At 46.4% G+C, this 18,624-nt stretch overlaps 11 protein-coding genes across 11 annotated transcripts; 4 read left to right on the top strand and 7 right to left on the bottom strand.

Annotated features, from left to right (window-relative positions):
* Positions 1 to 302: 302 nt before the first annotated feature.
* C8R40DRAFT_1107551 (uncharacterized protein) lies at positions 303 to 2,028 on the top strand. The gene is made up of 3 exons (XM_046228216.1): positions 303 to 488; positions 546 to 1,300; positions 1,361 to 2,028. The coding sequence occupies exons 1-3, from the start codon at positions 355 to 357 to the stop codon at positions 1,798 to 1,800; spliced, it is 1,329 nt and encodes a 442-aa protein (XP_046085777.1). The 5' UTR covers positions 303 to 354; the 3' UTR covers positions 1,801 to 2,028.
* Positions 2,029 to 2,092: 64 nt separating this feature from the next.
* On the top strand, positions 2,093 to 3,450 carry C8R40DRAFT_1107549 (ribosomal protein S7 domain-containing protein). Its single transcript, XM_046228215.1, has 8 exons — positions 2,093 to 2,156; positions 2,213 to 2,268; positions 2,326 to 2,463; positions 2,515 to 2,620; positions 2,683 to 2,823; positions 2,876 to 2,977; positions 3,030 to 3,217; positions 3,270 to 3,450. The coding sequence occupies exons 1-7, from the start codon at positions 2,136 to 2,138 to the stop codon at positions 3,069 to 3,071; spliced, it is 606 nt and encodes a 201-aa protein (XP_046085776.1). The 5' UTR covers positions 2,093 to 2,135; the 3' UTR covers positions 3,072 to 3,217; positions 3,270 to 3,450.
* Positions 3,451 to 4,605: 1,155 nt separating this feature from the next.
* Positions 4,606 to 5,718, bottom strand: C8R40DRAFT_1000278 (uncharacterized protein; the record flags this gene model as incomplete). The annotated part of the gene is made up of 2 exons (XM_046222743.1): positions 4,606 to 5,362; positions 5,414 to 5,718. Coding segments are annotated over 2 exons (1,062 nt in total), but the record flags the coding sequence as incomplete, so codon positions are not given.
* An 839-nt stretch (positions 5,719 to 6,557) lies between these two features.
* C8R40DRAFT_1070024 (uncharacterized protein) lies at positions 6,558 to 8,291 on the bottom strand (the record flags this gene model as incomplete). Its single annotated transcript, XM_046226188.1, has 9 exons — positions 6,558 to 6,710; positions 6,807 to 6,895; positions 7,024 to 7,113; positions 7,264 to 7,485; positions 7,554 to 7,604; positions 7,685 to 7,920; positions 7,941 to 8,021; positions 8,066 to 8,086; positions 8,158 to 8,291. 9 exons carry the CDS (start codon positions 8,289 to 8,291, stop codon positions 6,558 to 6,560), a joined length of 1,077 nt encoding a protein of 358 aa, XP_046085774.1.
* A 1,366-nt stretch (positions 8,292 to 9,657) lies between these two features.
* On the bottom strand, positions 9,658 to 11,228 carry C8R40DRAFT_1070023 (uncharacterized protein; the record flags this gene model as incomplete). Its single annotated transcript, XM_046226187.1, has 2 exons — positions 9,658 to 10,727; positions 10,778 to 11,228. 2 exons carry the CDS (start codon positions 11,226 to 11,228, stop codon positions 9,658 to 9,660), a joined length of 1,521 nt encoding a protein of 506 aa, XP_046085773.1.
* Positions 11,229 to 11,443: 215 nt separating this feature from the next.
* On the bottom strand, positions 11,444 to 12,258 carry C8R40DRAFT_1107511 (uncharacterized protein). Its single transcript, XM_046228214.1, has 4 exons — positions 12,119 to 12,258; positions 11,899 to 12,058; positions 11,696 to 11,833; positions 11,444 to 11,623 (listed from the first exon to the last, which is right to left on the bottom strand). The coding sequence occupies exons 1-4, from the start codon at positions 12,205 to 12,207 to the stop codon at positions 11,609 to 11,611; spliced, it is 402 nt and encodes a 133-aa protein (XP_046085772.1). The 5' UTR covers positions 12,208 to 12,258; the 3' UTR covers positions 11,444 to 11,608.
* Positions 12,259 to 12,403: 145 nt separating this feature from the next.
* C8R40DRAFT_1070022 (inorganic phosphate transporter) lies at positions 12,404 to 13,537 on the top strand (the record flags this gene model as incomplete). Its single annotated transcript, XM_046226186.1, has 8 exons — positions 12,404 to 12,452; positions 12,554 to 12,663; positions 12,769 to 12,805; positions 12,927 to 12,946; positions 12,997 to 13,068; positions 13,133 to 13,231; positions 13,299 to 13,398; positions 13,458 to 13,537. The coding sequence occupies 8 exons, from the start codon at positions 12,404 to 12,406 to the stop codon at positions 13,535 to 13,537; spliced, it is 567 nt and encodes a 188-aa protein (XP_046085771.1).
* Positions 13,538 to 13,762: 225 nt separating this feature from the next.
* On the bottom strand, positions 13,763 to 15,475 carry C8R40DRAFT_1171284 (uncharacterized protein; the record flags this gene model as incomplete). The annotated part of the gene is made up of 2 exons (XM_046231675.1): positions 13,763 to 15,039; positions 15,088 to 15,475. The coding sequence occupies 2 exons, from the start codon at positions 15,473 to 15,475 to the stop codon at positions 13,763 to 13,765; spliced, it is 1,665 nt and encodes a 554-aa protein (XP_046085770.1).
* Positions 15,476 to 15,494: 19 nt separating this feature from the next.
* Positions 15,495 to 17,197, top strand: C8R40DRAFT_1107507 (WD40-repeat-containing domain protein). Its single transcript, XM_046228213.1, has 8 exons — positions 15,495 to 15,727; positions 15,779 to 15,933; positions 15,982 to 16,018; positions 16,069 to 16,226; positions 16,281 to 16,504; positions 16,559 to 16,976; positions 17,028 to 17,088; positions 17,139 to 17,197. Exons 1-6 carry the CDS (start codon positions 15,510 to 15,512, stop codon positions 16,697 to 16,699), a joined length of 933 nt encoding a protein of 310 aa, XP_046085769.1. The 5' UTR covers positions 15,495 to 15,509; the 3' UTR covers positions 16,700 to 16,976; positions 17,028 to 17,088; positions 17,139 to 17,197.
* On the bottom strand, positions 16,787 to 17,301 carry C8R40DRAFT_1161073 (U6 snRNA-associated Sm-like protein LSm2; the record flags this gene model as incomplete). Its single annotated transcript, XM_046230084.1, has 5 exons — positions 16,787 to 16,812; positions 16,874 to 16,976; positions 17,028 to 17,088; positions 17,139 to 17,236; positions 17,299 to 17,301. 5 exons carry the CDS (start codon positions 17,299 to 17,301, stop codon positions 16,787 to 16,789), a joined length of 291 nt encoding a protein of 96 aa, XP_046085768.1.
* Positions 17,302 to 17,437: 136 nt separating this feature from the next.
* Positions 17,438 to 18,608, bottom strand: C8R40DRAFT_1107504 (ribosomal protein S8e/ribosomal biogenesis NSA2). The gene is made up of 6 exons (XM_046228212.1): positions 18,493 to 18,608; positions 18,205 to 18,443; positions 18,048 to 18,152; positions 17,882 to 17,993; positions 17,707 to 17,831; positions 17,438 to 17,650 (listed from the first exon to the last, which is right to left on the bottom strand). The coding sequence occupies exons 1-6, from the start codon at positions 18,494 to 18,496 to the stop codon at positions 17,597 to 17,599; spliced, it is 639 nt and encodes a 212-aa protein (XP_046085767.1). The 5' UTR covers positions 18,497 to 18,608; the 3' UTR covers positions 17,438 to 17,596.
* Positions 18,609 to 18,624: the final 16 nt, after the last annotated feature.

The following is an 18,624-nucleotide window of genomic DNA, read 5'->3' as shown; positions in this document are numbered from 1 at the left end:
AAGCGGTCTATGAAAGCCTTTTATACCTGGTAGGATTAAGACAACGTCATGAGACGAATCCGATCTCCGTGGCCGAGCCGATGAGTTCTTGGAATTTTGATTAACAGGCCATACTTATGCGCAGTAATTCGGGAACTAAGTTTAAAGCTGTGAACACGCAATTAGCGGCCAGTTTGAGACAGTTCGAGTAACCATACCCAAGTACTCGCAGACTGTAATGGATGAATTGATGAAGCCCTGAGCGCTGAGCTCTGAGATCTGAGGCCTGACGCCATGAGCGCTTGGGCGCTTATTCAGCCTTCTCTTGTCGTTTCCTGTCTGTCGATCTAATGCTGCTGTATGCATAAATAATAGATGATCCTTTTCTTTCTTTCTTTCCTTCCTTCCTTCCACTACACGATGGCTTTTCTTGAAACCGCTGAAAAGATCAGAGGTCAATCAATGAAGCCTGGCGATCTACGAAATGTGTTTTCTGACTGTAGTGACATGTACGTTCACGTTTCGCAACGTATACGCGTTCATCATGATTTTGATTACCCTTAAAGACACAGTGCACATCCCTCCAGAACATCATTCTCAAGCTACGACACGCATTACTTCACCAAATTTAACGAACACGACGGCTTAGAACGCGTTCTTCGCCTAGAGAAGGATTCTGGTATCCAAGTCATTCCTGTCTCCCCGAGCCCTGTTTCCGCAGAAGGATATCAATCTCTTAATTATAGAGGGTCGGGCACACCGAGACCTAAGGAGCACCCGCTCAACAATCTTCAAAATATACCCATAGTAGATGCCAGCCGCGTTCGCCATTATTCGCATATTCCCGATGCAGTTTTTACCCCTTCTACCAATCTCGTTCACGCACCCGACCATAACAGGCCCGAAATAGACGCTCCGAAATTCAACAATCACGACGATACAAATCCTCCCACTTGGATGAACGCTTTGAACTCTTCAAGTCTTTTATCGCCGATAGTAATAAATAAGCAACATTCGTATCCGCATTCATCCGAGAAGCCTAAAACTGCTACCGTTTCCCCGCTGACTTACATCCACTCAGCGAAAGCACTTGACTCTTTAACTCTTCCCTGTATTCCTCTGACTACCCACATACGTCTGTGTCTATGCGGCGAGCTTTTCTCCTACAATCTCAGCAATCTTCAGTCTGATCCTCGCGAAATCATCGAACTCCTGAAATCCACGGGGAGCGAACGTGGAAATTGGATGACAGTCGGAGCATGTTATCGTCGTCAAGGCAATCCGCACGCTGCGATTGCTGTAATCCAATCGATGGTGGAAGGTGAGGAATATGGTTGTCCGAGACATTCAGGATTCCCGTTAATCTATTTACCCCCTATAGTCATGGCGCGCTATGGAGTTTCGGAGAACGAGCTCAAACCAGCTTTTTTGATGCTCGCCGGCTGTGAATCCGATCTGAGTAAACTCACTCGGAACGAAGGCCGAATCACTCTTGAACATCAACAAAAATCGCAACGATGGCTCCAAAAAGTCTATGGAGCAATGAAAAGCCATTCTGACAACATTGGCGTTGATGCTCCGTCGAACAATCCGAAGCTTCCCGCTCGTCCCCCATCTCCCTCTGGCTCTGATGAACATCTTCGTCGCGAGATACAATCGCTACGCGATCGACTTCGCCATCAGGCTGGCCTCTTGTCCGATGTCCGTTCTGCGAAACGGAAACTTGAGGGATCTTATAAGTCGGAGCGGGATACTCGTCGGAGGATCGAACGAGAAATCAAAGGCATGAAGGCGGAGCGCGACAAAACGTGCAGGAGGTGATCGAACGCGTCGAATAACGAGATTCATTAGCAGGATTAGATCGACTTTCAACGTTGCAAAGTGTATTAATATTATAGTAAGTGTTATTTGCATGGACATGCCTTATTTATGTACCTGTATTCACATACAATTCCAACCGGATCGCATACTGATACAATAGTAAATTCGGATCGCATTTTATACATCGGTTCAAGTACTTGGCATAAGCATAAGTAGTTTGAATGAAGCCCGTGAGAAAATATTGGTCAGAACTGCACAGATCACGTGTGTTTCCCACTGAAAGCCTTAGAGTATTTCCCCCAGAGCGGTGCATCTCCTCAAGACAAGACCTCAAAATGGCAACCACGCTCCCCAAGGTGCTTAATGATTATCGTTATGCTGCTGCCCTAGCCGTTCAATTTGGTTTCATCAGGACATCTCAAAAATTGGGTCTGAAGTAAAACTTTTCGGCAAATGGGACACTCAAGAGTACGTACAGTTATCTGGAAGGATTTTGGGCATGGTTTAGCTGAGGCTTTGATACAGGATTGAGGTCACTGATATCTCGCTGACGGATTACATCCAAGTCCGCCATGCCGTCTACCTCCCCCACACCGCTGGACGATACGCGAAGAAGCAGTTCAAGAAGGCCCAGATGCCCATTGTTGAGCGATTGGTCGACAGGTGTGATCACAGTCGTTTGCGTACAACTCAGATACCTAATGCATGCTCTAGCTTGATGATGAACGGTCGTAACAACGGAAAGAAGCTCATGGCAGTCCGAATTGTTGCTCACGCTTTTGAAATTATTCACCTTATCAGTGACCAGAACCCCATCCAGGTGTGTCCACCGCGTTTGGACGATTATATTGATCATACTGAGCAAGCTCATTTTCTGGACAGGTTCTGGTCGATGCTATCGTTAACACTGGACCTCGTGAAGATTCAACCCGTATCGGATCCCAGGGTACCGTTCGTCGTCAAGCTGTCGATGTCTCACCTTTACGAAGAGTGAACCAGTCGATCGCTTTATTGACCATTGGTGTAAGTTTTGGCGTTCTTGACCAACTTTCTGATCTCAAATAACATTTTTCAGACTCGTGAATCCGCTTTCCGTAACGTCAAGTCGATTGCCGAGTGCCTTGCAGATGAGCTTATGAACGCTGCCAAGGGATCGTCTAACTCATATGCTATCAAGGTATGTGTTCGATCAAATTGAGAGATTCAATAATGAATGTTTCATCATACAGAAAAAAGATGAGCTGGAGCGTGTTGCCAAATCCAATCGGTGAAGAGAAGGCTCATACATTTTCCCTTCTCACTTGGACTATGAACGTCATTGGGATGCAGATAGAAGACGGATGGGTTTGCCCTATTGCTCCCTTGTCATTGTGTCTATGTCATTCATGCCATTACTCGTTCACCAATCGTTGGTCTGCTATGAATAATATGATTAAGTCAAACATAGCGTCAAAAATGAAACATTTTACAATGTACATAAGGCCCAGGGAAATGTGCTGTGAGGAGACCGGCGTGCGTTAAAATAAATCAATTTTTGCTGAACGCTTTCGGAATCATTGGCAGGATGATTTTGAAACACAATACACGTTCATGTAAACATTATGGTGGGGTAATCCAAGAGCCCGAAGAAATTACTCATAACAGGACAGGACTGAGACAAGTATTGATTGGTCACTTTTTTTCATTCTACTAGTGATGGCTCGACGTGCCACACCATGCCACACAGATATTACACACATGCTAATCAGACACAGAGAACCATGAAAGCAGATAAGTAAATCGACAACCCAGTAACGATGGCAGAGAAATGAAGACCGAGGAAATGGAGATATGTGATGCGGAAAATCGACAGGACAACAAAGGCGACAACTAATAAAGAGACAAGAAATGAATAACTCAAAAAGCTATGTATGATACCGGTTTGAACGTTATGCAAGGTAGGTGGGTTGATTGGTCGCGATCCACGGTGAAGGGAAGGAAATAATAGCTAAAAATTAAGAATAAAAGCAACACCAAGACTATGTATCATCTTGGCAAATGGGGAATGAGGAGAAAAGCTTTATGTGTATGTAGAGACGCGGCATTTGAAAACGGCAAACGGTGGGACAGAACGATAACACCACCGCCCATCAAAGACCCCATCTACGTGCAACCTCGGAGGGAGAAGGACCAGCAGTTACGAAGTAAATAAAAAAACCAACCACTGTTCCGTAATCCAAATCACAAGGCGGTAAAAAATCACCTTGAGGAACGAAATAATCAAGGGTGACCTGAGGTAATAGATAGGTGCACATATAGATGATAGCAGATGAAAACGGAATTGTGGTTTTGTGGTTGGCCGGATGCGAGAGGTAATATACAAGGTTGCGAAATGCCATTGAACATTTTTTGAGTCTTGGAGGAAGACTATTTGTGAGATGTCTAAGGATACCGTTACAGATGGTCAGAGAACCATGGGACATGTGCAAGCTGTGAGTATAGGGTCCGGTGGTTTCACAAACCGGCCCATAAGATCCGTTGGAAATGGGTTCCAAGAACAGCAATGTCCGATCTCCTAGGCGGCTTGATTTCGAGAAGAGTACAATCGCAGAAGCTCTTCTCCCTAAGCCTTGCGTACGAATAATCAATTCCAAGTTCCTTCCTGCAGAGTATACCCGATCCAGATAAATTTTAACCCAAGCCCGAAGAGTAAGATGAACGTGGAATAGTGAAAGGGAAGCCATAGCCCTCTTCCGGGTCCGTGTGTTCCTACCGCTGTCCAGCCATTCCAAAAGATGGAGGTCGTATTCGGGGATCATACTGATCCGGCTTTGGCACCACACCCTTCAACCCTTTGTAGTCAAACTGCTTGCCAAACTCTTGGACCATTGCCTCGCCCATATAACAAAGCCAGCCGAGACCATCGCCTGTAATACTCTGGCCAGGCCAGAACAGCTCGCCGTCATCATCCTCAAAATCAACCTCGTGTTCCTCCGTGGATTTGAGAGTAGAGTGTACCATACGAGCGAACGTTCGTGGAAAGTGCCGTGCTATTATGGAGAAGTTGAGATGAACTTGAGCGGTTTGCATCTCTGCAATGGACACCGATAGTGAATAGGAAACTTCGTTGACAGTTGCAAGCTGATTGAGATTAAACGAAGCAGAAACGGTGTTTGCAGCTGCGGTGATATGGGATGGTGGTATCCCAGTTCGATATTGCGGAGGAAGAAACGGCAGGGGAATTGAGGGGCCTGAGGGTGATGAGGATGACTGTGAAGGTGCGCTAATGGCAGAGGATGATGAAATCGAAGCAGATCGGATTTCAGAAGAGATGGGTGTACCATCACGGTTAGTCGGAGTAGAATTTGCGCTATTGGCAGCTCCTATACTGGCAGGCGATGGAAGCATAGGAGGAGTGGATTGTGATTTGGCTCCTAGTGAAGAAGAACTATGGCTTGGTGCATCAGAAATAGCGGCATTGACAGCCTGACAGGTTGCTTCAGTTACTCGCTCGAGATCGGAGCGCAGCTTACGCTGGCTCTGAGTCACGATTCGAGCATGTATAAACGCATGGAACATATGTCTGGATGAAATCATTAGAACGAACATAGACGAGCCGCTGGAAAGAACATACATTAATCCGTAAAATGCTTTCTCGCCATCGCTGCTGCCCTCCTCTGGTTTCCACTTAGCCTTGCACCATTTGATGAATCCCTCCATCGTTAACCATGAATCTGTGTAGATGCCCCCGCGGCCATATTCTTTGCACCATGAGGAGTAAACGAACATGACCAGAGCTTCCATAAGCTCAAGCTTCGCGACCATACCTCCATGGATATGATACAGGGAATTAGGTGGTGGAGCGTTCGGAATTGGGCGATACTCTTTATGTGAAGGGGGATAAGTGGACCAGAAACGAGCATCACCAGAATACTTGAGTTTGCGTCCTGCCTGATGATATTTCTCATGAAGAGTGGGGATTAATTGAACATTGTGTTGATGACCGCGCTTGGGTCTACGGATAGGCACAAAGCTTGTGACTGGAGCATCGGGGGAAGGATGGATGGGTGTGGCGCGAGATTGGATAGGATGGGAAACTGAATTGGGCTCCTCGGCGACTTCGCCGTCTTCCGCTAATTCGGATCGAGGGAGATAGTGTGTAGGTGGGAGATGCGAGACACGATGCGTAGTGGCAGTAGACTCGGTCTTTGACCTCTTGGGTCTGTCGGTGTCTAAACCAACTTCTGACTTGCGTTTTGCTGACTGTACTGAGGGCCCAGCGACAGGCGAAGTCGATCTAGACGCTGGTGGAGAGGGCGGTAATGCTGGAGGTAATGGTGAAGGCATTGTGTTAAGCAGCTGCATAGAAATTCATAAGACCTGTTCCAGAGGTGGAAACTCAATAGTGAACTGACCGCTAGATGCTGAAGTAGCTGCTGGCGAGAGAAAGCACGTTTACTGAGGGATTATAGGTCAGAAGAGGTAAGAAAAGAAAAATTGTGAAGCTAACCGTCCACTAGACTTGCTGGTAGACGTAGCGGGCTCCTTGGAGGAATGCTTGAGCATTGTGATGGGAGTAGCGGTTCAGTCAAGCTGTGGCCCAGCAACAAGTGTTTACGGGGGGAGCGTGTGACATTGTGACTTCAATACATCAATGCATGCTCCTTAAAGATTGCCCTTGTTGTTTTCCCTCTTTTGTCCGCCATTTCCGCCCACTGTTTCCAATAAATTATTGGACATTTTATACCTCCTCCTACTCTTCGTCCATTTTATTATTATTATTCTCGCTCTTGTACAAGGTATTTCACTTTTTCTCTGCTTGTTACCCGGTCAGCCTCAGGTACATGATGACATTTCCTTAAAAGACTCTTGACATAAATTAGTTCCGTGTCCAACGATCTGGTCACCCTTCCTTCCTCTTTCGTCCTGCTCTATTATTATTTTCCATTTGCTGTTCCAGATCTAGTCAAGCCTCGACTTGGCCAGCATTAATTCCGAAGTTGGACCACCGTACTATACAATATTACTTTCCATTTCTCCGTTTGTACCATGTTTCGACGCTCTTGCAACGGCGGTATCTTCCACCGATTTCTGAATCGCAATTTCTGGGTACATACTACACAAGTCTTCACCTCGGTCTCAGATATTGATGAAAAATTCAGACACATCCAATTTGTCAGGATTTCGCGTGGTCTTAGTGTGAAGTACCTTCAACGTTTCGCACAGACAAAAAATTGCGCTCACACATCCAGTAGAGCGTGGATAATACCTTCACTTCTCTTCCTCTAGAGTTAACCTCCCGCGACAGATCGAATGCGCTGTTCATGAGCTGTCCTTGTCAAAGACTTCGGGTTAGTCCAAAGTCAGCCAGATGGCTATACTTACATTTCCGTATTAAATGGATCAACCGGCCAATAAAGATAGTTTGAGATTTAAAAACAAGCATGCACTGTTAATGAGCACATGCACAAAATGATCCCATACTTTTCGTCAATTCCTCCGATTCGAGAATGCTGCCTCTGAGGAATTTTCTAAACGGATCTTTCCTGTCATCGTGGAAAGACAATGCGGGAGGTAAAATGGCGGCGCGGTTCCATATTCCGCTACTGAGACGGAATCCAAAAGTATCACTTCCGAAACTTCTCCATCCGTGTCTGCTTTGGATAGTCCGAGCATGAATGCTCGCAGGCTCAAGAATGCAGTAAGCTAATATAGCATTCCACATCTGATATGAGGAGATGGTTGAAGAGAATTGTATTATTGCGGGGCTCCACCGTCAACAATTCTGAACACCCAATTGAAAACGAGAGGCACTTGCGACCGATCTGAAGGAATGCATACATGGAAAAGATCATAAGAGATATTTGCCCAGACCTTGAGGGCAATGGTCATTACAGCCCATTACCGTCTTCGTCATTGGAGAGACAATAGAATCCGGTGACGTCGGATGGGAATGCATTTTGACGTTGGGTCCACGAACTATGCAGGCTAACGATTATCCATTCCATTCCGATTATCCAATGTCCTGAATGGTAACATCTGTTACTGAATGAGAAAAAAGCGCGTTGTCGTTCGCCCGGTCGTTCGTGGGCATTGAGAGCAATGTCTATCCATGGGGTTTGAAGCGTCCACAGATGGGACCTTGAGAAGCAAAGGTATACCTTGTGTCATCACCAAGATGTTCTATGGAGATAGCGGGGAGGTTTGACCAAGGCGGAGGCGAATTCCCTCGGTTGCGCCACCTACAACGACTATTGTAAGAAAAAGACCTCCTGAAGAGACCTACGTATCCTGGAAGCGTTCGTACCTGCAGAGCACGTTATTAAGAGTAAAGGGACTTCAAGATCAACTTCGGAAAATTCAAGGCATGAAGCTCACTGGGCCAACGAGAAGATGTTGAGACTGATGTCGTAGGTGATGAGGTGAATGTGTAGAACATCCACCACAAGGCCACCATGGATATTAATACCTGTGGGGCTGAATATCCCCGCGTTCCCTTTCGGGCGAAGCATGCTCACACCGTAAGCTCGACAAGGATGCTTTGATCGTTGGAGGTCTGGCGCAGTCAGCACCATTCATGTGAGCTCATATAATCTGGGTAGCAAGACAGCTTTCTCCTAGACTGTAAGTAGGTAGTGCGGCGCTGTTTCCCGATCTTGGGGATTCTACACACGCGCCAAGCCCGGAACCTTAAGCCTGTGTTTCGTCCGGTTCATTCAAATTGATTTGAGACTATCGTAGATGAGAAACAGCCGTGAGTCACCCTTGCTCGCAGCACCTGGATGGTCGTTCAAAAAGCTCGATGACTGGGATGGCTGACCAAAGAAAAGCGAAATTCAAATTGTGCGGAAAGCGTCTGAAATGGCAGAATATCACGATCATGTGATGATACCAAACGCGCTATGTGACACTGACAACTCATATGAACTAGAATGAACAGCCGGATCGCAGCCTATCGCAGCTTGAGACAATGAAAGGGCTGAAATATAAATCTCGTAGTTCGTTCGTATTATCACTAGTCGGTGCAACCAATCTATTAAATGCCCGACAAGCATGGATTTAGTCGAAGTTGAACGACCCCTGATTCCACTGGCAGTCTTGAAAATGAACATCTGATTCTGATATATACACGATGTTCATTTTGCGGTAGACATAGAACACCCACTTACCTGCACAGATACATAGTGTACATTGTCTGAGATCACCTATACTGTATAGGCAAAGAACAAATCGACTCGAGTAATTACCACGATCACACGATCATGAATTCAACGCGGTACTATAGGTGCAACACTTCGAATCGGAAGCACTTATTGACCAAGCAGATTAACACTAGCACTCGCTTTGCAAATATATAGACATCTATTGGAGGCAGTCCGGGTTCCAGCCAGATATAGTACGAGATGTGGATTCCAAAGCGACTTGGAGGCAAGAAGAAATGCAGAATAGAACTCTGTGTGTAGCTGATGTAGAAACCTAGAGAAAGAGACTGTAGCGTTTACAGGACTTTGAAGAGACGAGATAGGGTGATGATTAGGGATTAAGGAATAAAATAGAGGATAAAACACAACAATAGTGATGCGAACATGGAAACGAATTTACAGGTTACAACAACAATGGGAACAATAACGACAGCAAGGGAGCGATGAAATGAAAGTCAACGAGTAGAAGACCAAGATTGTGCGCGAAGAAATAAGAATGCAGCGAGAATGAATGTACAAAAGTGGGACTATGTAGGACTGTAAAAATTTCATGAGAACGCGAACCAGTTCAAAATACAGATGAAAAGAAAGGTTCTAGAATTTACAACAGATGGACAGTGGGAAATAAGCGAGGATGATGAATTGACAGAAGAGAAATTGCAAAGGGAACGAATCGTCACCTCCGACTGATCTTTGCCTTCCTACTCCGACTTCGCGGTGCCGGAGATGGGACAAGAGTTTCGGAATCGATGAGCTTCTCGGTAGCGCCAGAGTTGGAATGAGCCAGTCCGCGCGCTGTTTTTTCAGTGGAATAGGGATGAACGTTATTCAATCGATTTTTCCGGCCGAGTAGAGACCGTTGTGGTCCCGAAGTTGCTACCTCCGTTTTGGAAGCACCTGTGCGAGACCTCGTCACTCTGGAGAAAAAAACGTCGGCTTCGTCGTTGAAGGTTTCGGCGAGGGACGCAATGTCCTTAACATCAATTACGCCTATGAGCCTCGCTTCGGATTCCACGGGTGCAACAACAGCTTTCTGCTTGCCTTTTGCGGAAGATGAATCGGCGACTGTCGTAGCAGAAGAAACGGAGGGAGAGAGATCCCTGGTATCATCCACTAGTGTCTGGGCGGACAATCTCGAGGAAGAACGCGTACGTGAATATTCGGGGGGAGGTAGGACGATGGACGAGGAAGTCGGAGAAGAAGATGTAGACGAGGTGGAAGCACGCTTCGGAAGCCGAGCTGATAAGATTTTGGGTGACTGTCGCGAAAAGTTGTCATTAGAGCAACCGGATGATGCAGATGGGTTGGCATGTGGGTGGGGAAGTTGGGAGAGGTTGAAAACATCAGGCAAAACGGAAGTGATGCGAGCAGGATTGAGAGACGAATCTGGATTGGGCATGTTAAGTAGAAGAGTTTCAGGTTCTAGTAATGAATTCATGGGCGATGCAGCTTTGCGTGAGGGCCGGGCTCTGGTGATTCGGGCTTTTTTCGCAGGCAAAGAGTCTGTGTCTTTTGTCCGCTCAGAGGTTTTGGTTGGAGCGTCAGTAGGAGGATGAGCCTTGCGTTTCCGCAGTACTGGGCCTCTGATAGGCAAATCCTTGAGATAGGTGGAAAGGACCAGGGTGTCATACCATGGCTCGCGACAAAGAACGTCGGGCAGCTGTTTACTGTGTAAACCAGAAAGTCTAAATTTCCAATCGAGAATAGACCAAGATAGAGGATGATAGATAGTTGGGGTTCGACGGCCTAAGGAATTTTAGGGCCAGAACGCAACTCGAGAAAGAATTGTAACGTACATATGTGGCTCTGAACTAGCTTTGCACTTTGATCCTTCTGCTCGTTACTCCAGAACAACCAATGAGCTGGATCGAATGGATGGAGGAAGGTCTCGAGTGCAGCGAGCGCAAGGATTTTGTCTGGCACATTAGTGGGCAATCGCCAGTGAGTCTTTGCATACTCCAAACACCTGAGCACCGATGAGTGTTCTGCCGTGTAAAGAAGTAGGCCATCCTCGTGCAGAAAGCCTCCAGATATTTGGTGTATCTTAGGCAGCTCGATAATTCGTCTGGGAGAAACAGGCTGCAGAGAACAACGTTCGCGGCGATTTCTGCTTGCCTGAGTGAATTGGTCAATAGACCAGGGAGTATCGCGAGCGTTCGAGACAGGAAATTGAGACAATTCTGGAGGGCAATCCCAATAATCCATGTCTTGATCAGAGTCGGATGAAGAAGAAGAGTACTCGGACATTGTTGAACCACAGAGGAGATGAATAAAGCGATGTCAGAGATGGAAGTAGAGAAAGGGTGCCGGATTTATAGAGAATCTGAGCTGCGGTCGTTGTCAGAGCCGAGGGAGGAAACCACAAGTATGATGGGGGAGAGAGAGAGGGCGGCGTCGTGTTTTATATGACAGCCACGCCCAAGTCCTGCATGTATTAATCGGGTAATTCTTTGAATTGATATTTCTCATCACTTCAAGTGCGCAAAGATACAGCTACATTTTTTCTGATGGATATGCAGAAAGCTGCAGACGCTGCTCACAATTGTTAGCTCGCATTGTATCATTTCCTTTATCTTCCAAAAGATCCTTTATTATGGGCTACACAAGGTTCCACAAAGGCTTCGCCATCACTTCGGGTCGATCTTTCCGAGATCGACAGATGTTGACTCGCATTACTTTAGGTTCTCCAGCTCACTCTCTGCATGCATCCTTACCTGGTCTGCTAGTTTGTTCCAGGTGCTTTGCTCTACATCCAACGTAGGTATCACCCTGATGGCTCGTAATACGAATCGTGTGTCCATTTTTGGAAGCTTAATCAAGTGTGGCGGTAGCACCGGAGCGATAAGTTCTTTCTGTAATCGATAATCCCAAAGATCAGACTGATTACTAGCATGTCAAAAGTAGTCGATACACTTGCAGAACATTTCTCTAGATGACCGACAACTTGGATAGAACAGAAATTATCTTGAACCCAGATGTTAGCCGACCGGTCCAGACAGAGTGTGACATCGACGAGAAGAGCATCATCCTTGTCACAAAGTAAGATAAGGCCTGTTGTGGAATCGTAGCACATCATTCTGAAAGAGCATATACTGAGGAAGAATGTATCTTATTCATGGTGAGCACTTGGATCTAACCTGCCGACAAGCAGAAGTTTTTGGCCTACGAGAGCGTTGCCGACTGCACTCAGTCGGGCAGGTGCAGCATAGTTTGGGAGAATTGACATGGAACGACCAGGATGGCTTTGGGAAGAATAAGCGCTGCTATAGTCATGGGCGCCTGCCTAAGTTGTTCATATGTTTGGCTTTGATTGTCTTTGACACGTTACCGGTTCACCGCGCCTCCCGCCGCGTACGACTTTTCCCAGTGCTTTTCCTGGTCCAATTTTCTCTGTCCTCTTTCCGAAAACAGTCACACTCAAGATGTCTGGTGCGGTCGCAAATTTGGCTATCTCTCTTGGTGCTATGCAGGGTGTGTCACTTTCATATCTGTCCGTAATAACTCAGTGTTAACACTGTTTCCTTCCTGTCACCAATCTTGCTCGTTCATATCTCATAACGAATAACAAAAAGTGGCCCGCAAAATTCCTTTCGACGATCCCGAAGTGCTAAACTATGCTCGCATTGGATATGTTGCGACTCAGTTGACCCTCCTTGGTATCTACTACTATGTCTCAATGGTAGTACGTAGTCCTGCTTCGTTTGACGCAATGACTTTCAACTCACGATTATCTTCTTCTTTCTCGTCAACTCCCTCTCGGACATCTTACTATACCTTTTGAATCAAGATCAAGAAAAAGAATGACCAGACTGTCCTCAAATATGGTATTTACCGGGTTATGCCTTTCCTCGCTGAAATACTGATAAAATCCTACATTTCTCTGATATCTCATTCCCCTACCCTCTATGCTTCATCGTGTATCTCATGCCCCGCTCATGCCGGTAGTCGAACCACCAAGTGCTATGGTACGTATTTCGCCCTATCCTTAGATTTGGGTCCTTACTAGTTAACACAGGCGCCCCAGGAAGAAGGGAAACTAGTAACGACGACAGTCCGGGACTATGATCTTGCAGAGGTTTCAAAGTTGGTACGTCTAAACATAAGTTACAGTCTGGTACAATAGCGCTGTACCTGACTCGTCGTTCTCCAAGCTCCGTGCGGTCTATATGGGCATTCTAATGATGGCTTTCCTCCATGGATACATGAAATTCACTCAGCCGCTATTTATCCAAAGCTTGATGGGATTGAAGGTGCGTTTACTTAGTGAGGTAGTTTTGTTCTAGGTTTAATCTTAGGTTATTTCCCCTTTATATGTAGGGTTTGTACGATGCGAAACCCCTTGCCATTCACATACTCGGAAAGCCTGCTGAAGGTGAACTGAAAAGACCATTCAAGGCTGCTCCAGGAATCTTCGGTGGTGAGTAATATTGTTGACAGTTATCTGGAAATCTTTGATTGACTTTTGCAACATCCCAGGTGCCACTGGTGGACCTCAGACCGACAAGGCTGCAATCACTGAAGCTGAAAAGAAAGTGGGTGGGAAAAAGGATGATTAATCTGTACTCTGCCTGTATCTATTCTTTGGACCGGTTTTGTAGGACCTGCTATCGCTAGAGGAATATCCATCCCGAAAATTCTATAAATCAAAGTGGAGCTGAGCCCAGTGAATGTCTTCATTTTCCGAATGCATACCAGCATGACAAGTTCGACAAGATGATCAGATAGATACAGGACGGGAATACATATGTTTTTACATAGAACCATCTCGGGTCAAAAACTCTCTATATATCAAATCTCCTTTCGACGACATGGTCGTTCACAGCAGTGACAATCCTCCTCTCATCGAATGTTACGCTCCTTTTCGCACTAGTCAGAGCAAGTGCACCATCGGACGACTTCTCTATCATTGGAGCAGCCACTTCCGTACCTGTTGTGCTCTCCAAGTCCCACACCCAAATACTTCCATTCACACCAAAACTCACGCAGCGCCCATCTGAAAGAGCTAATGCAGCGATAGGACCCATTTGTCCGTGCAGAGTGCGAACAAACGAGAGTTTTGGGCCAGAAGATGATACAGAAGTGGAAGAGGGTAGAGACAGGCGGTAGAGTTGAAGGCTGGTGGGAGAGTACAATGAGGAAGCGTAGGGCGGTGATGACGAACTCAGAGATGAAGTCGAAGAGGGTGACGAGGGCATCGACCCATGAGACTCTGAATGTGTGTCCTCGGGTGCGAGTACAACGAATTTTCCATCCGTTTGTGTGTCAGCTACGCGATAAACCTTTCTACTCCACTGTTCGCGCATGACACGAAGCTTCTTTTCATCGACCCATCCTTGTGGAACATCCAACGCTCTAGCAGTGCGCGTGGATGTTACAGTCATAGGTGTGTGTGTCGGGACGAGGAAAGACGAACTGTGTGGCAGCTCAGAGTTCGTTGAAGGACCTGCAATGATCAGTTCTGTGGCTCCAACTGACCAATGGGCTGGATAAACTGGAATGGCATACGCCAAGACCAATTTATAGGTGGCAGCTGAGGTGGTAGATAATACCAGTGATGTAGGTGGAAACGACGTGAAACTACTCAATGTCTGCGTCAAAACAGCACCCCCAGATGACAAGTCATATATTGAAAGTGTGAACGCCTCGGAAAGTGTTATGAGTAACGGATGGTAATACACAGCTTGAATAATGGGGCATACACGGCTAGACCTTCGTAAGGGCGTGTAGGAAAGCTCGGTACTAGAGGATGCAGGACGGTTATGATCTACAGAGAACACTCTGAAGTCCCCGGATGATAAAAACGAAATGAGACGAATGTGTCCTGACAATGGAGCAGACTGATCCAGAGCAAGAGCAGTGACATGAGCAATATGTGTTGTTGGACAAGCCAAAGTATGCTCCTCGCCAGCAACATGCTGGACATATATCAAGGGACATGAGCTCGATCGCGATGTGGCTGTTATGGTTAGAGATCCAGCAAGCAACATATGGCTCTGCTTAAGAGATTCCATTCCCAAGCCTTGTACGAAAGGCCTCACATCGTCCATCGCACAGCGACCTGCACACAGTGAGAAATGATTCATCGTACTGGGAGAAAACGACATACCATTTTTCCAATTTGAACTTATACGGAACATCCATTTCCAATCTTTATGGTCCTCGACTTTGGCTCTTCCGGGCAACGACTTGACTTCCCGGCCATCCGTACGTCCGACGAAACCCCTAGCGCCTCGTAATCTCGGACGTCCAAAGTTTCTGAGATATAAATTTCTCCAAAGCTCATTATCTGTGGCAAGCCTGTACCAGTTCCCGCTAGTAGCTTGACATGCGCAGAGGTCCGCGAATGAAAGCCGAGCAAAAACACACAAAACGAGTTCATCAGATAAAGATTCGAATGATGTCGGTGAAGTTGAACTTGATTCAGATATTTCTGAAGATAAGTGGATCTTCTTCGAAGGTGGTAAAGGTGCAGGGGAGAGACGATGTTTCGACATGACTGTAAGATGCCAAGCTTGACTAAGATCTCTCATGGCCCCATCCCGAGGCCCGTTACCCCTCGCTCGAACTCTCCATGTAACTCTTGATGGGCACAAGGGCCCAGTCAATGTTGCTCGCTATGCAAAAGGCTCTGCAAAATACATTCTCACTGGCGGTCAAGATCGTACAGTAAGGCTCTGGAATGCCAGCCTCGGGACCGAAATCAAGGCGTTCAATGCTCATGGCTATGAAGTTTTATCTATTGCAGTGTATGCGAATGCGCTTTCGGCCTTGACAATGACTTTCTAATGGGATGCTAGGGCTCACGATAATGCCAAATTCGTATCTTCTGGAGGCGATCGTTCCGTATTTGTCTGGGATGTTACGTCGGGAACGACAACGCGCAGGCTTCCAGGACATATGGGTAAGATAAATGCCGTCGAATTCAACGAGGACGCGAGTATAGTAGCTAGTGGTATGTCATTTTAACGAACAGAAAATAGTTTGGCTTAATCGCCATCAGGTTCATTCGATTCGACCGTCAGACTATGGGACCTGAGGTACTTATTACAAATCGCTTCTTTCATAAATGGCTGAGATCGTTATGTAGAGCCCAGTCTCGTTCGCCTATACAGATCCTGGAAGAAGCCAGGGACGCGATCCAAACGATACACATCGAATCCACCTCAATTACAACAGGCTCTGTCGACGGACATGTTCGGACGTACGACCTTCGGAAAGGTGAATTGCGGTCAGATTACATTGGCCGTAAGTGTATTGAGTTATTCAACTAGAGTTCAAACTCATATACTTCACATATAGACCCCGTTACTGCTGTAGTGCCTACGCAAGACTCACAAACATTTCTAGTTACAACCCTAGACTCGCACATTCGTCTCATCGATGCAACCAACGGCAAGATGTTGAACGATTTTATAGGACATACCAATTCCTCTTATCGATGCAGAGCTTGCTTTGGACTTGGGGAAGCGACCGTTGTATGCGGAGATGAGGATGGCATGGTATGGGCTTGGGATTTGTTAGACGTGCGTTTCTTGTGGATTTTCCATTACCACTATGAACTGACGGTTTCTCTTTAGGCAAAACTATTGCAACCCAACCCTCCGCCAAAGGTGCACAGTAAGGTCATCACTTGGACTGAACACCACCCATCCGACGCAGGCGAAATGATTACTTCTAGTGCAGATGGAACATGCAAAGTATGGCGATTGAACACATAACAGGTGGATACGTGAAATTCTTCTCTGTGAATATATAGATACAGCTTTCACACCAGTAGCTATTGTCGGTCCCGATTGAGAGGACGTTCACCGCTTCATTTGATTCTGAGCCTCTACACACACAAATATGTTAGCAACATTCTGTACGGCATTGATAGAACGATCAGGGAATACCTCTGCGTGTTGCATCCTCTAGTAGCTGTGTGTCAACATGCTCTGCTGGCAATTGCACGTAACGAACGACAGATCCACGAATGAAGCAGTTTTTCACGGCCATCTAATTATAAAAGTTGATTCTAAGAAAACAATCGATGAAAAAGAGGCCGACCATATGTGGATGTCTGGCTTCGTCCAATACGGTGATATTGTCAAGTCGTATATTCAGAAATCTGGGAAGCATGAATTTCGATAAAAGGGCAATTTAAACACAGGAACTTACTGGTCGACCGATTTGAGTACACCGGTAATCGAGAGATCATTCTTGAGCTCGACAGTGACCTGCTGGTCTGTTAGGGTTTTGAACACAGAGAAAATGAGCTGTAGAAACAAACGAGAGATCAGACTGGTCAGATTCCTGGCGGAGAGCGGAAAGAGCGTGCCATGTCCACCGAACGATATGAGGGAGCGAAAGAAAGGAGCGACAGGTAGTGACTGATCCACATTCCTCTAATTTATCAAACTCGAGGGATTTCATTCTGACTTATAGCAGCTGCAGCTGCCGCTTACGATTATACAGAAACGAAAGACAAGGAAGCATGGTTGAAATTGTAGTAGAATATAAGCATGAGGCGCATGATACATAGAAGTACTAGCTCTGGCAATTTCGCGTCTCGACAACCATAAAAACCCAAGCATCTCGTTCGTTTTTATGATACAGAAAGGGAAAGGATAAAGTGCTTATGCATTATGTGCGTGCTTCTGCTTTCCAGTCCTAATCTTCCTGATGTAGAACTAAAGAAGGAATATATGAATAAATTTCGAGGTAGAAAACAAATGAAAACACATACCTCCAGCTCCTGACCCTCGAGAATGTAACCGTCACAGCGACCTGACTGCCCTGGGCGAGAGGAGATGGCGGCATACAGACGACCAGCCGCAAATTGAGAGTCAAGGAGTGGCTCAACCTTGGCCTCTGCACAGGAGATCAGCGCCCACTTGATTGAAAGTTTTACCTAGACTTACCTTTTTTCCTAGCATCAAGGCTGCGCTGGGCATGGTTGGAGAGCTTGACGGGCTCAGCAGCTGCGTCGGTAGGAGCAGGTGCCTTACCCCTCTTGGTTACAGGCTGAGCATACTATTGATAACGATATTTGAGGAAACATATCTAAAAGGTTGGGGATGCACTCACGTGGGATTCATACCATTGACGAAAGGGTGTAGCATCGACCTGGATGATGGCATTTTTTACTAAAGTGTTCGTTCGTACAAGCTCGTTGTTGGATGAGTTGTAAACCTGTCGGGAATTAGCCAGCCAGATCGATAGTCAAGATGAATGTGTGACGCACGACACCAATAATCCTGGTCTTTTTTGTAACATGCTCAGAAGCCCACGCAAAGTTCCCAGAATCCAAGCGAAGGGCACGGTATTTCAGGTTTCCACCTCGGACACGGACGGTGTGGACACGCTTGACCCCAAGTTTAGTATTGGCAGGCTGACGACCGAGCTCGAATTTTCTCTTTTTGCGGTAATGCGCGCGCTGCGCTCCAGAAGCAGATCGTTTGTAACGGGATGAACGAGAGATACCTAGCAGATCATCAGTCTCTCGCATTCGACCAGCAACATCGATACCCACCCATGATGTTGCGCTCTTGCCTGCGCCTGTCTTGTACTGTGATAGAGTATACGTGAAATTCCCAATCGGTGTAAAACTGTGCAGTTGCTTATACTATCATACACGTGACTACTCGGGATTGATAGGCAGATT

The sequence above is a fragment of the Lentinula edodes genome (genome assembly GCF_021015755.1).
Source record: "Lentinula edodes strain Le(Bin) 0899 ss11 chromosome Unknown C8R40scaffold_20, whole genome shotgun sequence".
NCBI lineage: Eukaryota > Fungi > Basidiomycota > Agaricomycetes > Agaricales > Omphalotaceae > Lentinula > Lentinula edodes.
This window is presented reverse-complemented; position numbering and strand designations above follow the sequence as displayed.

Bases quoted from the DNA above. Each gene is read 5' to 3' on its own strand.
- C8R40DRAFT_1107551 (XM_046228216.1), top strand. From the start codon at position 355: ATGATCCTTTTCTTTCTTTCTTTCCTTCCTTCCTTCCACTACACGATG. The intron at 489-545 runs GTACGTTCACGT...TTACCCTTAAAG, and splicing joins TTTTCTGACTGTAGTGACAT to ACACAGTGCACATCCCTCCA. The intron at 1,301-1,360 runs GTGAGGAATATG...TACCCCCTATAG, and splicing joins AATCCAATCGATGGTGGAAG to TCATGGCGCGCTATGGAGTT.
- C8R40DRAFT_1107511 (XM_046228214.1), bottom strand. From the start codon at position 12,207: ATGTCAATTCTCCCAAACTATGCTGCACCTGCCCGACTGAGTGCAGTC. The intron at 12,059-12,118 runs GTTAGATCCAAG...ATGCTCTTTCAG, and splicing joins AAACTTCTGCTTGTCGGCAG to AATGATGTGCTACGATTCCA. The intron at 11,834-11,898 runs GCAAGTGTATCG...TATCGATTACAG, and splicing joins GTCATCTAGAGAAATGTTCT to AAAGAACTTATCGCTCCGGT.
- C8R40DRAFT_1107549 (XM_046228215.1), top strand. From the start codon at position 2,136: ATGGCAACCACGCTCCCCAAG. The intron at 2,464-2,514 runs GTGTGATCACAG...TGCATGCTCTAG, and splicing joins GTTGAGCGATTGGTCGACAG to CTTGATGATGAACGGTCGTA. The intron at 2,978-3,029 runs GTATGTGTTCGA...TTCATCATACAG, and splicing joins CTAACTCATATGCTATCAAG to AAAAAAGATGAGCTGGAGCG.
- C8R40DRAFT_1107504 (XM_046228212.1), bottom strand. The intron at 18,153-18,204 runs GTGCGTCACACA...AATTCCCGACAG, and splicing joins AGACCAGGATTATTGGTGTC to GTTTACAACTCATCCAACAA. The intron at 17,651-17,706 runs GTATGTGTTTTC...TTCCTTCTTTAG, and splicing joins TCGAGGGTCAGGAGCTGGAG to TTCTACATCAGGAAGATTAG.
- C8R40DRAFT_1107507 (XM_046228213.1), top strand. From the start codon at position 15,510: ATGGCCCCATCCCGAGGCCCGTTACCCCTCGCTCGAACTCTCCATGTA. The intron at 15,728-15,778 runs GTATGCGAATGC...ATGGGATGCTAG, and splicing joins GAAGTTTTATCTATTGCAGT to GGCTCACGATAATGCCAAAT. The intron at 16,227-16,280 runs GTAAGTGTATTG...CTTCACATATAG, and splicing joins GCGGTCAGATTACATTGGCC to ACCCCGTTACTGCTGTAGTG.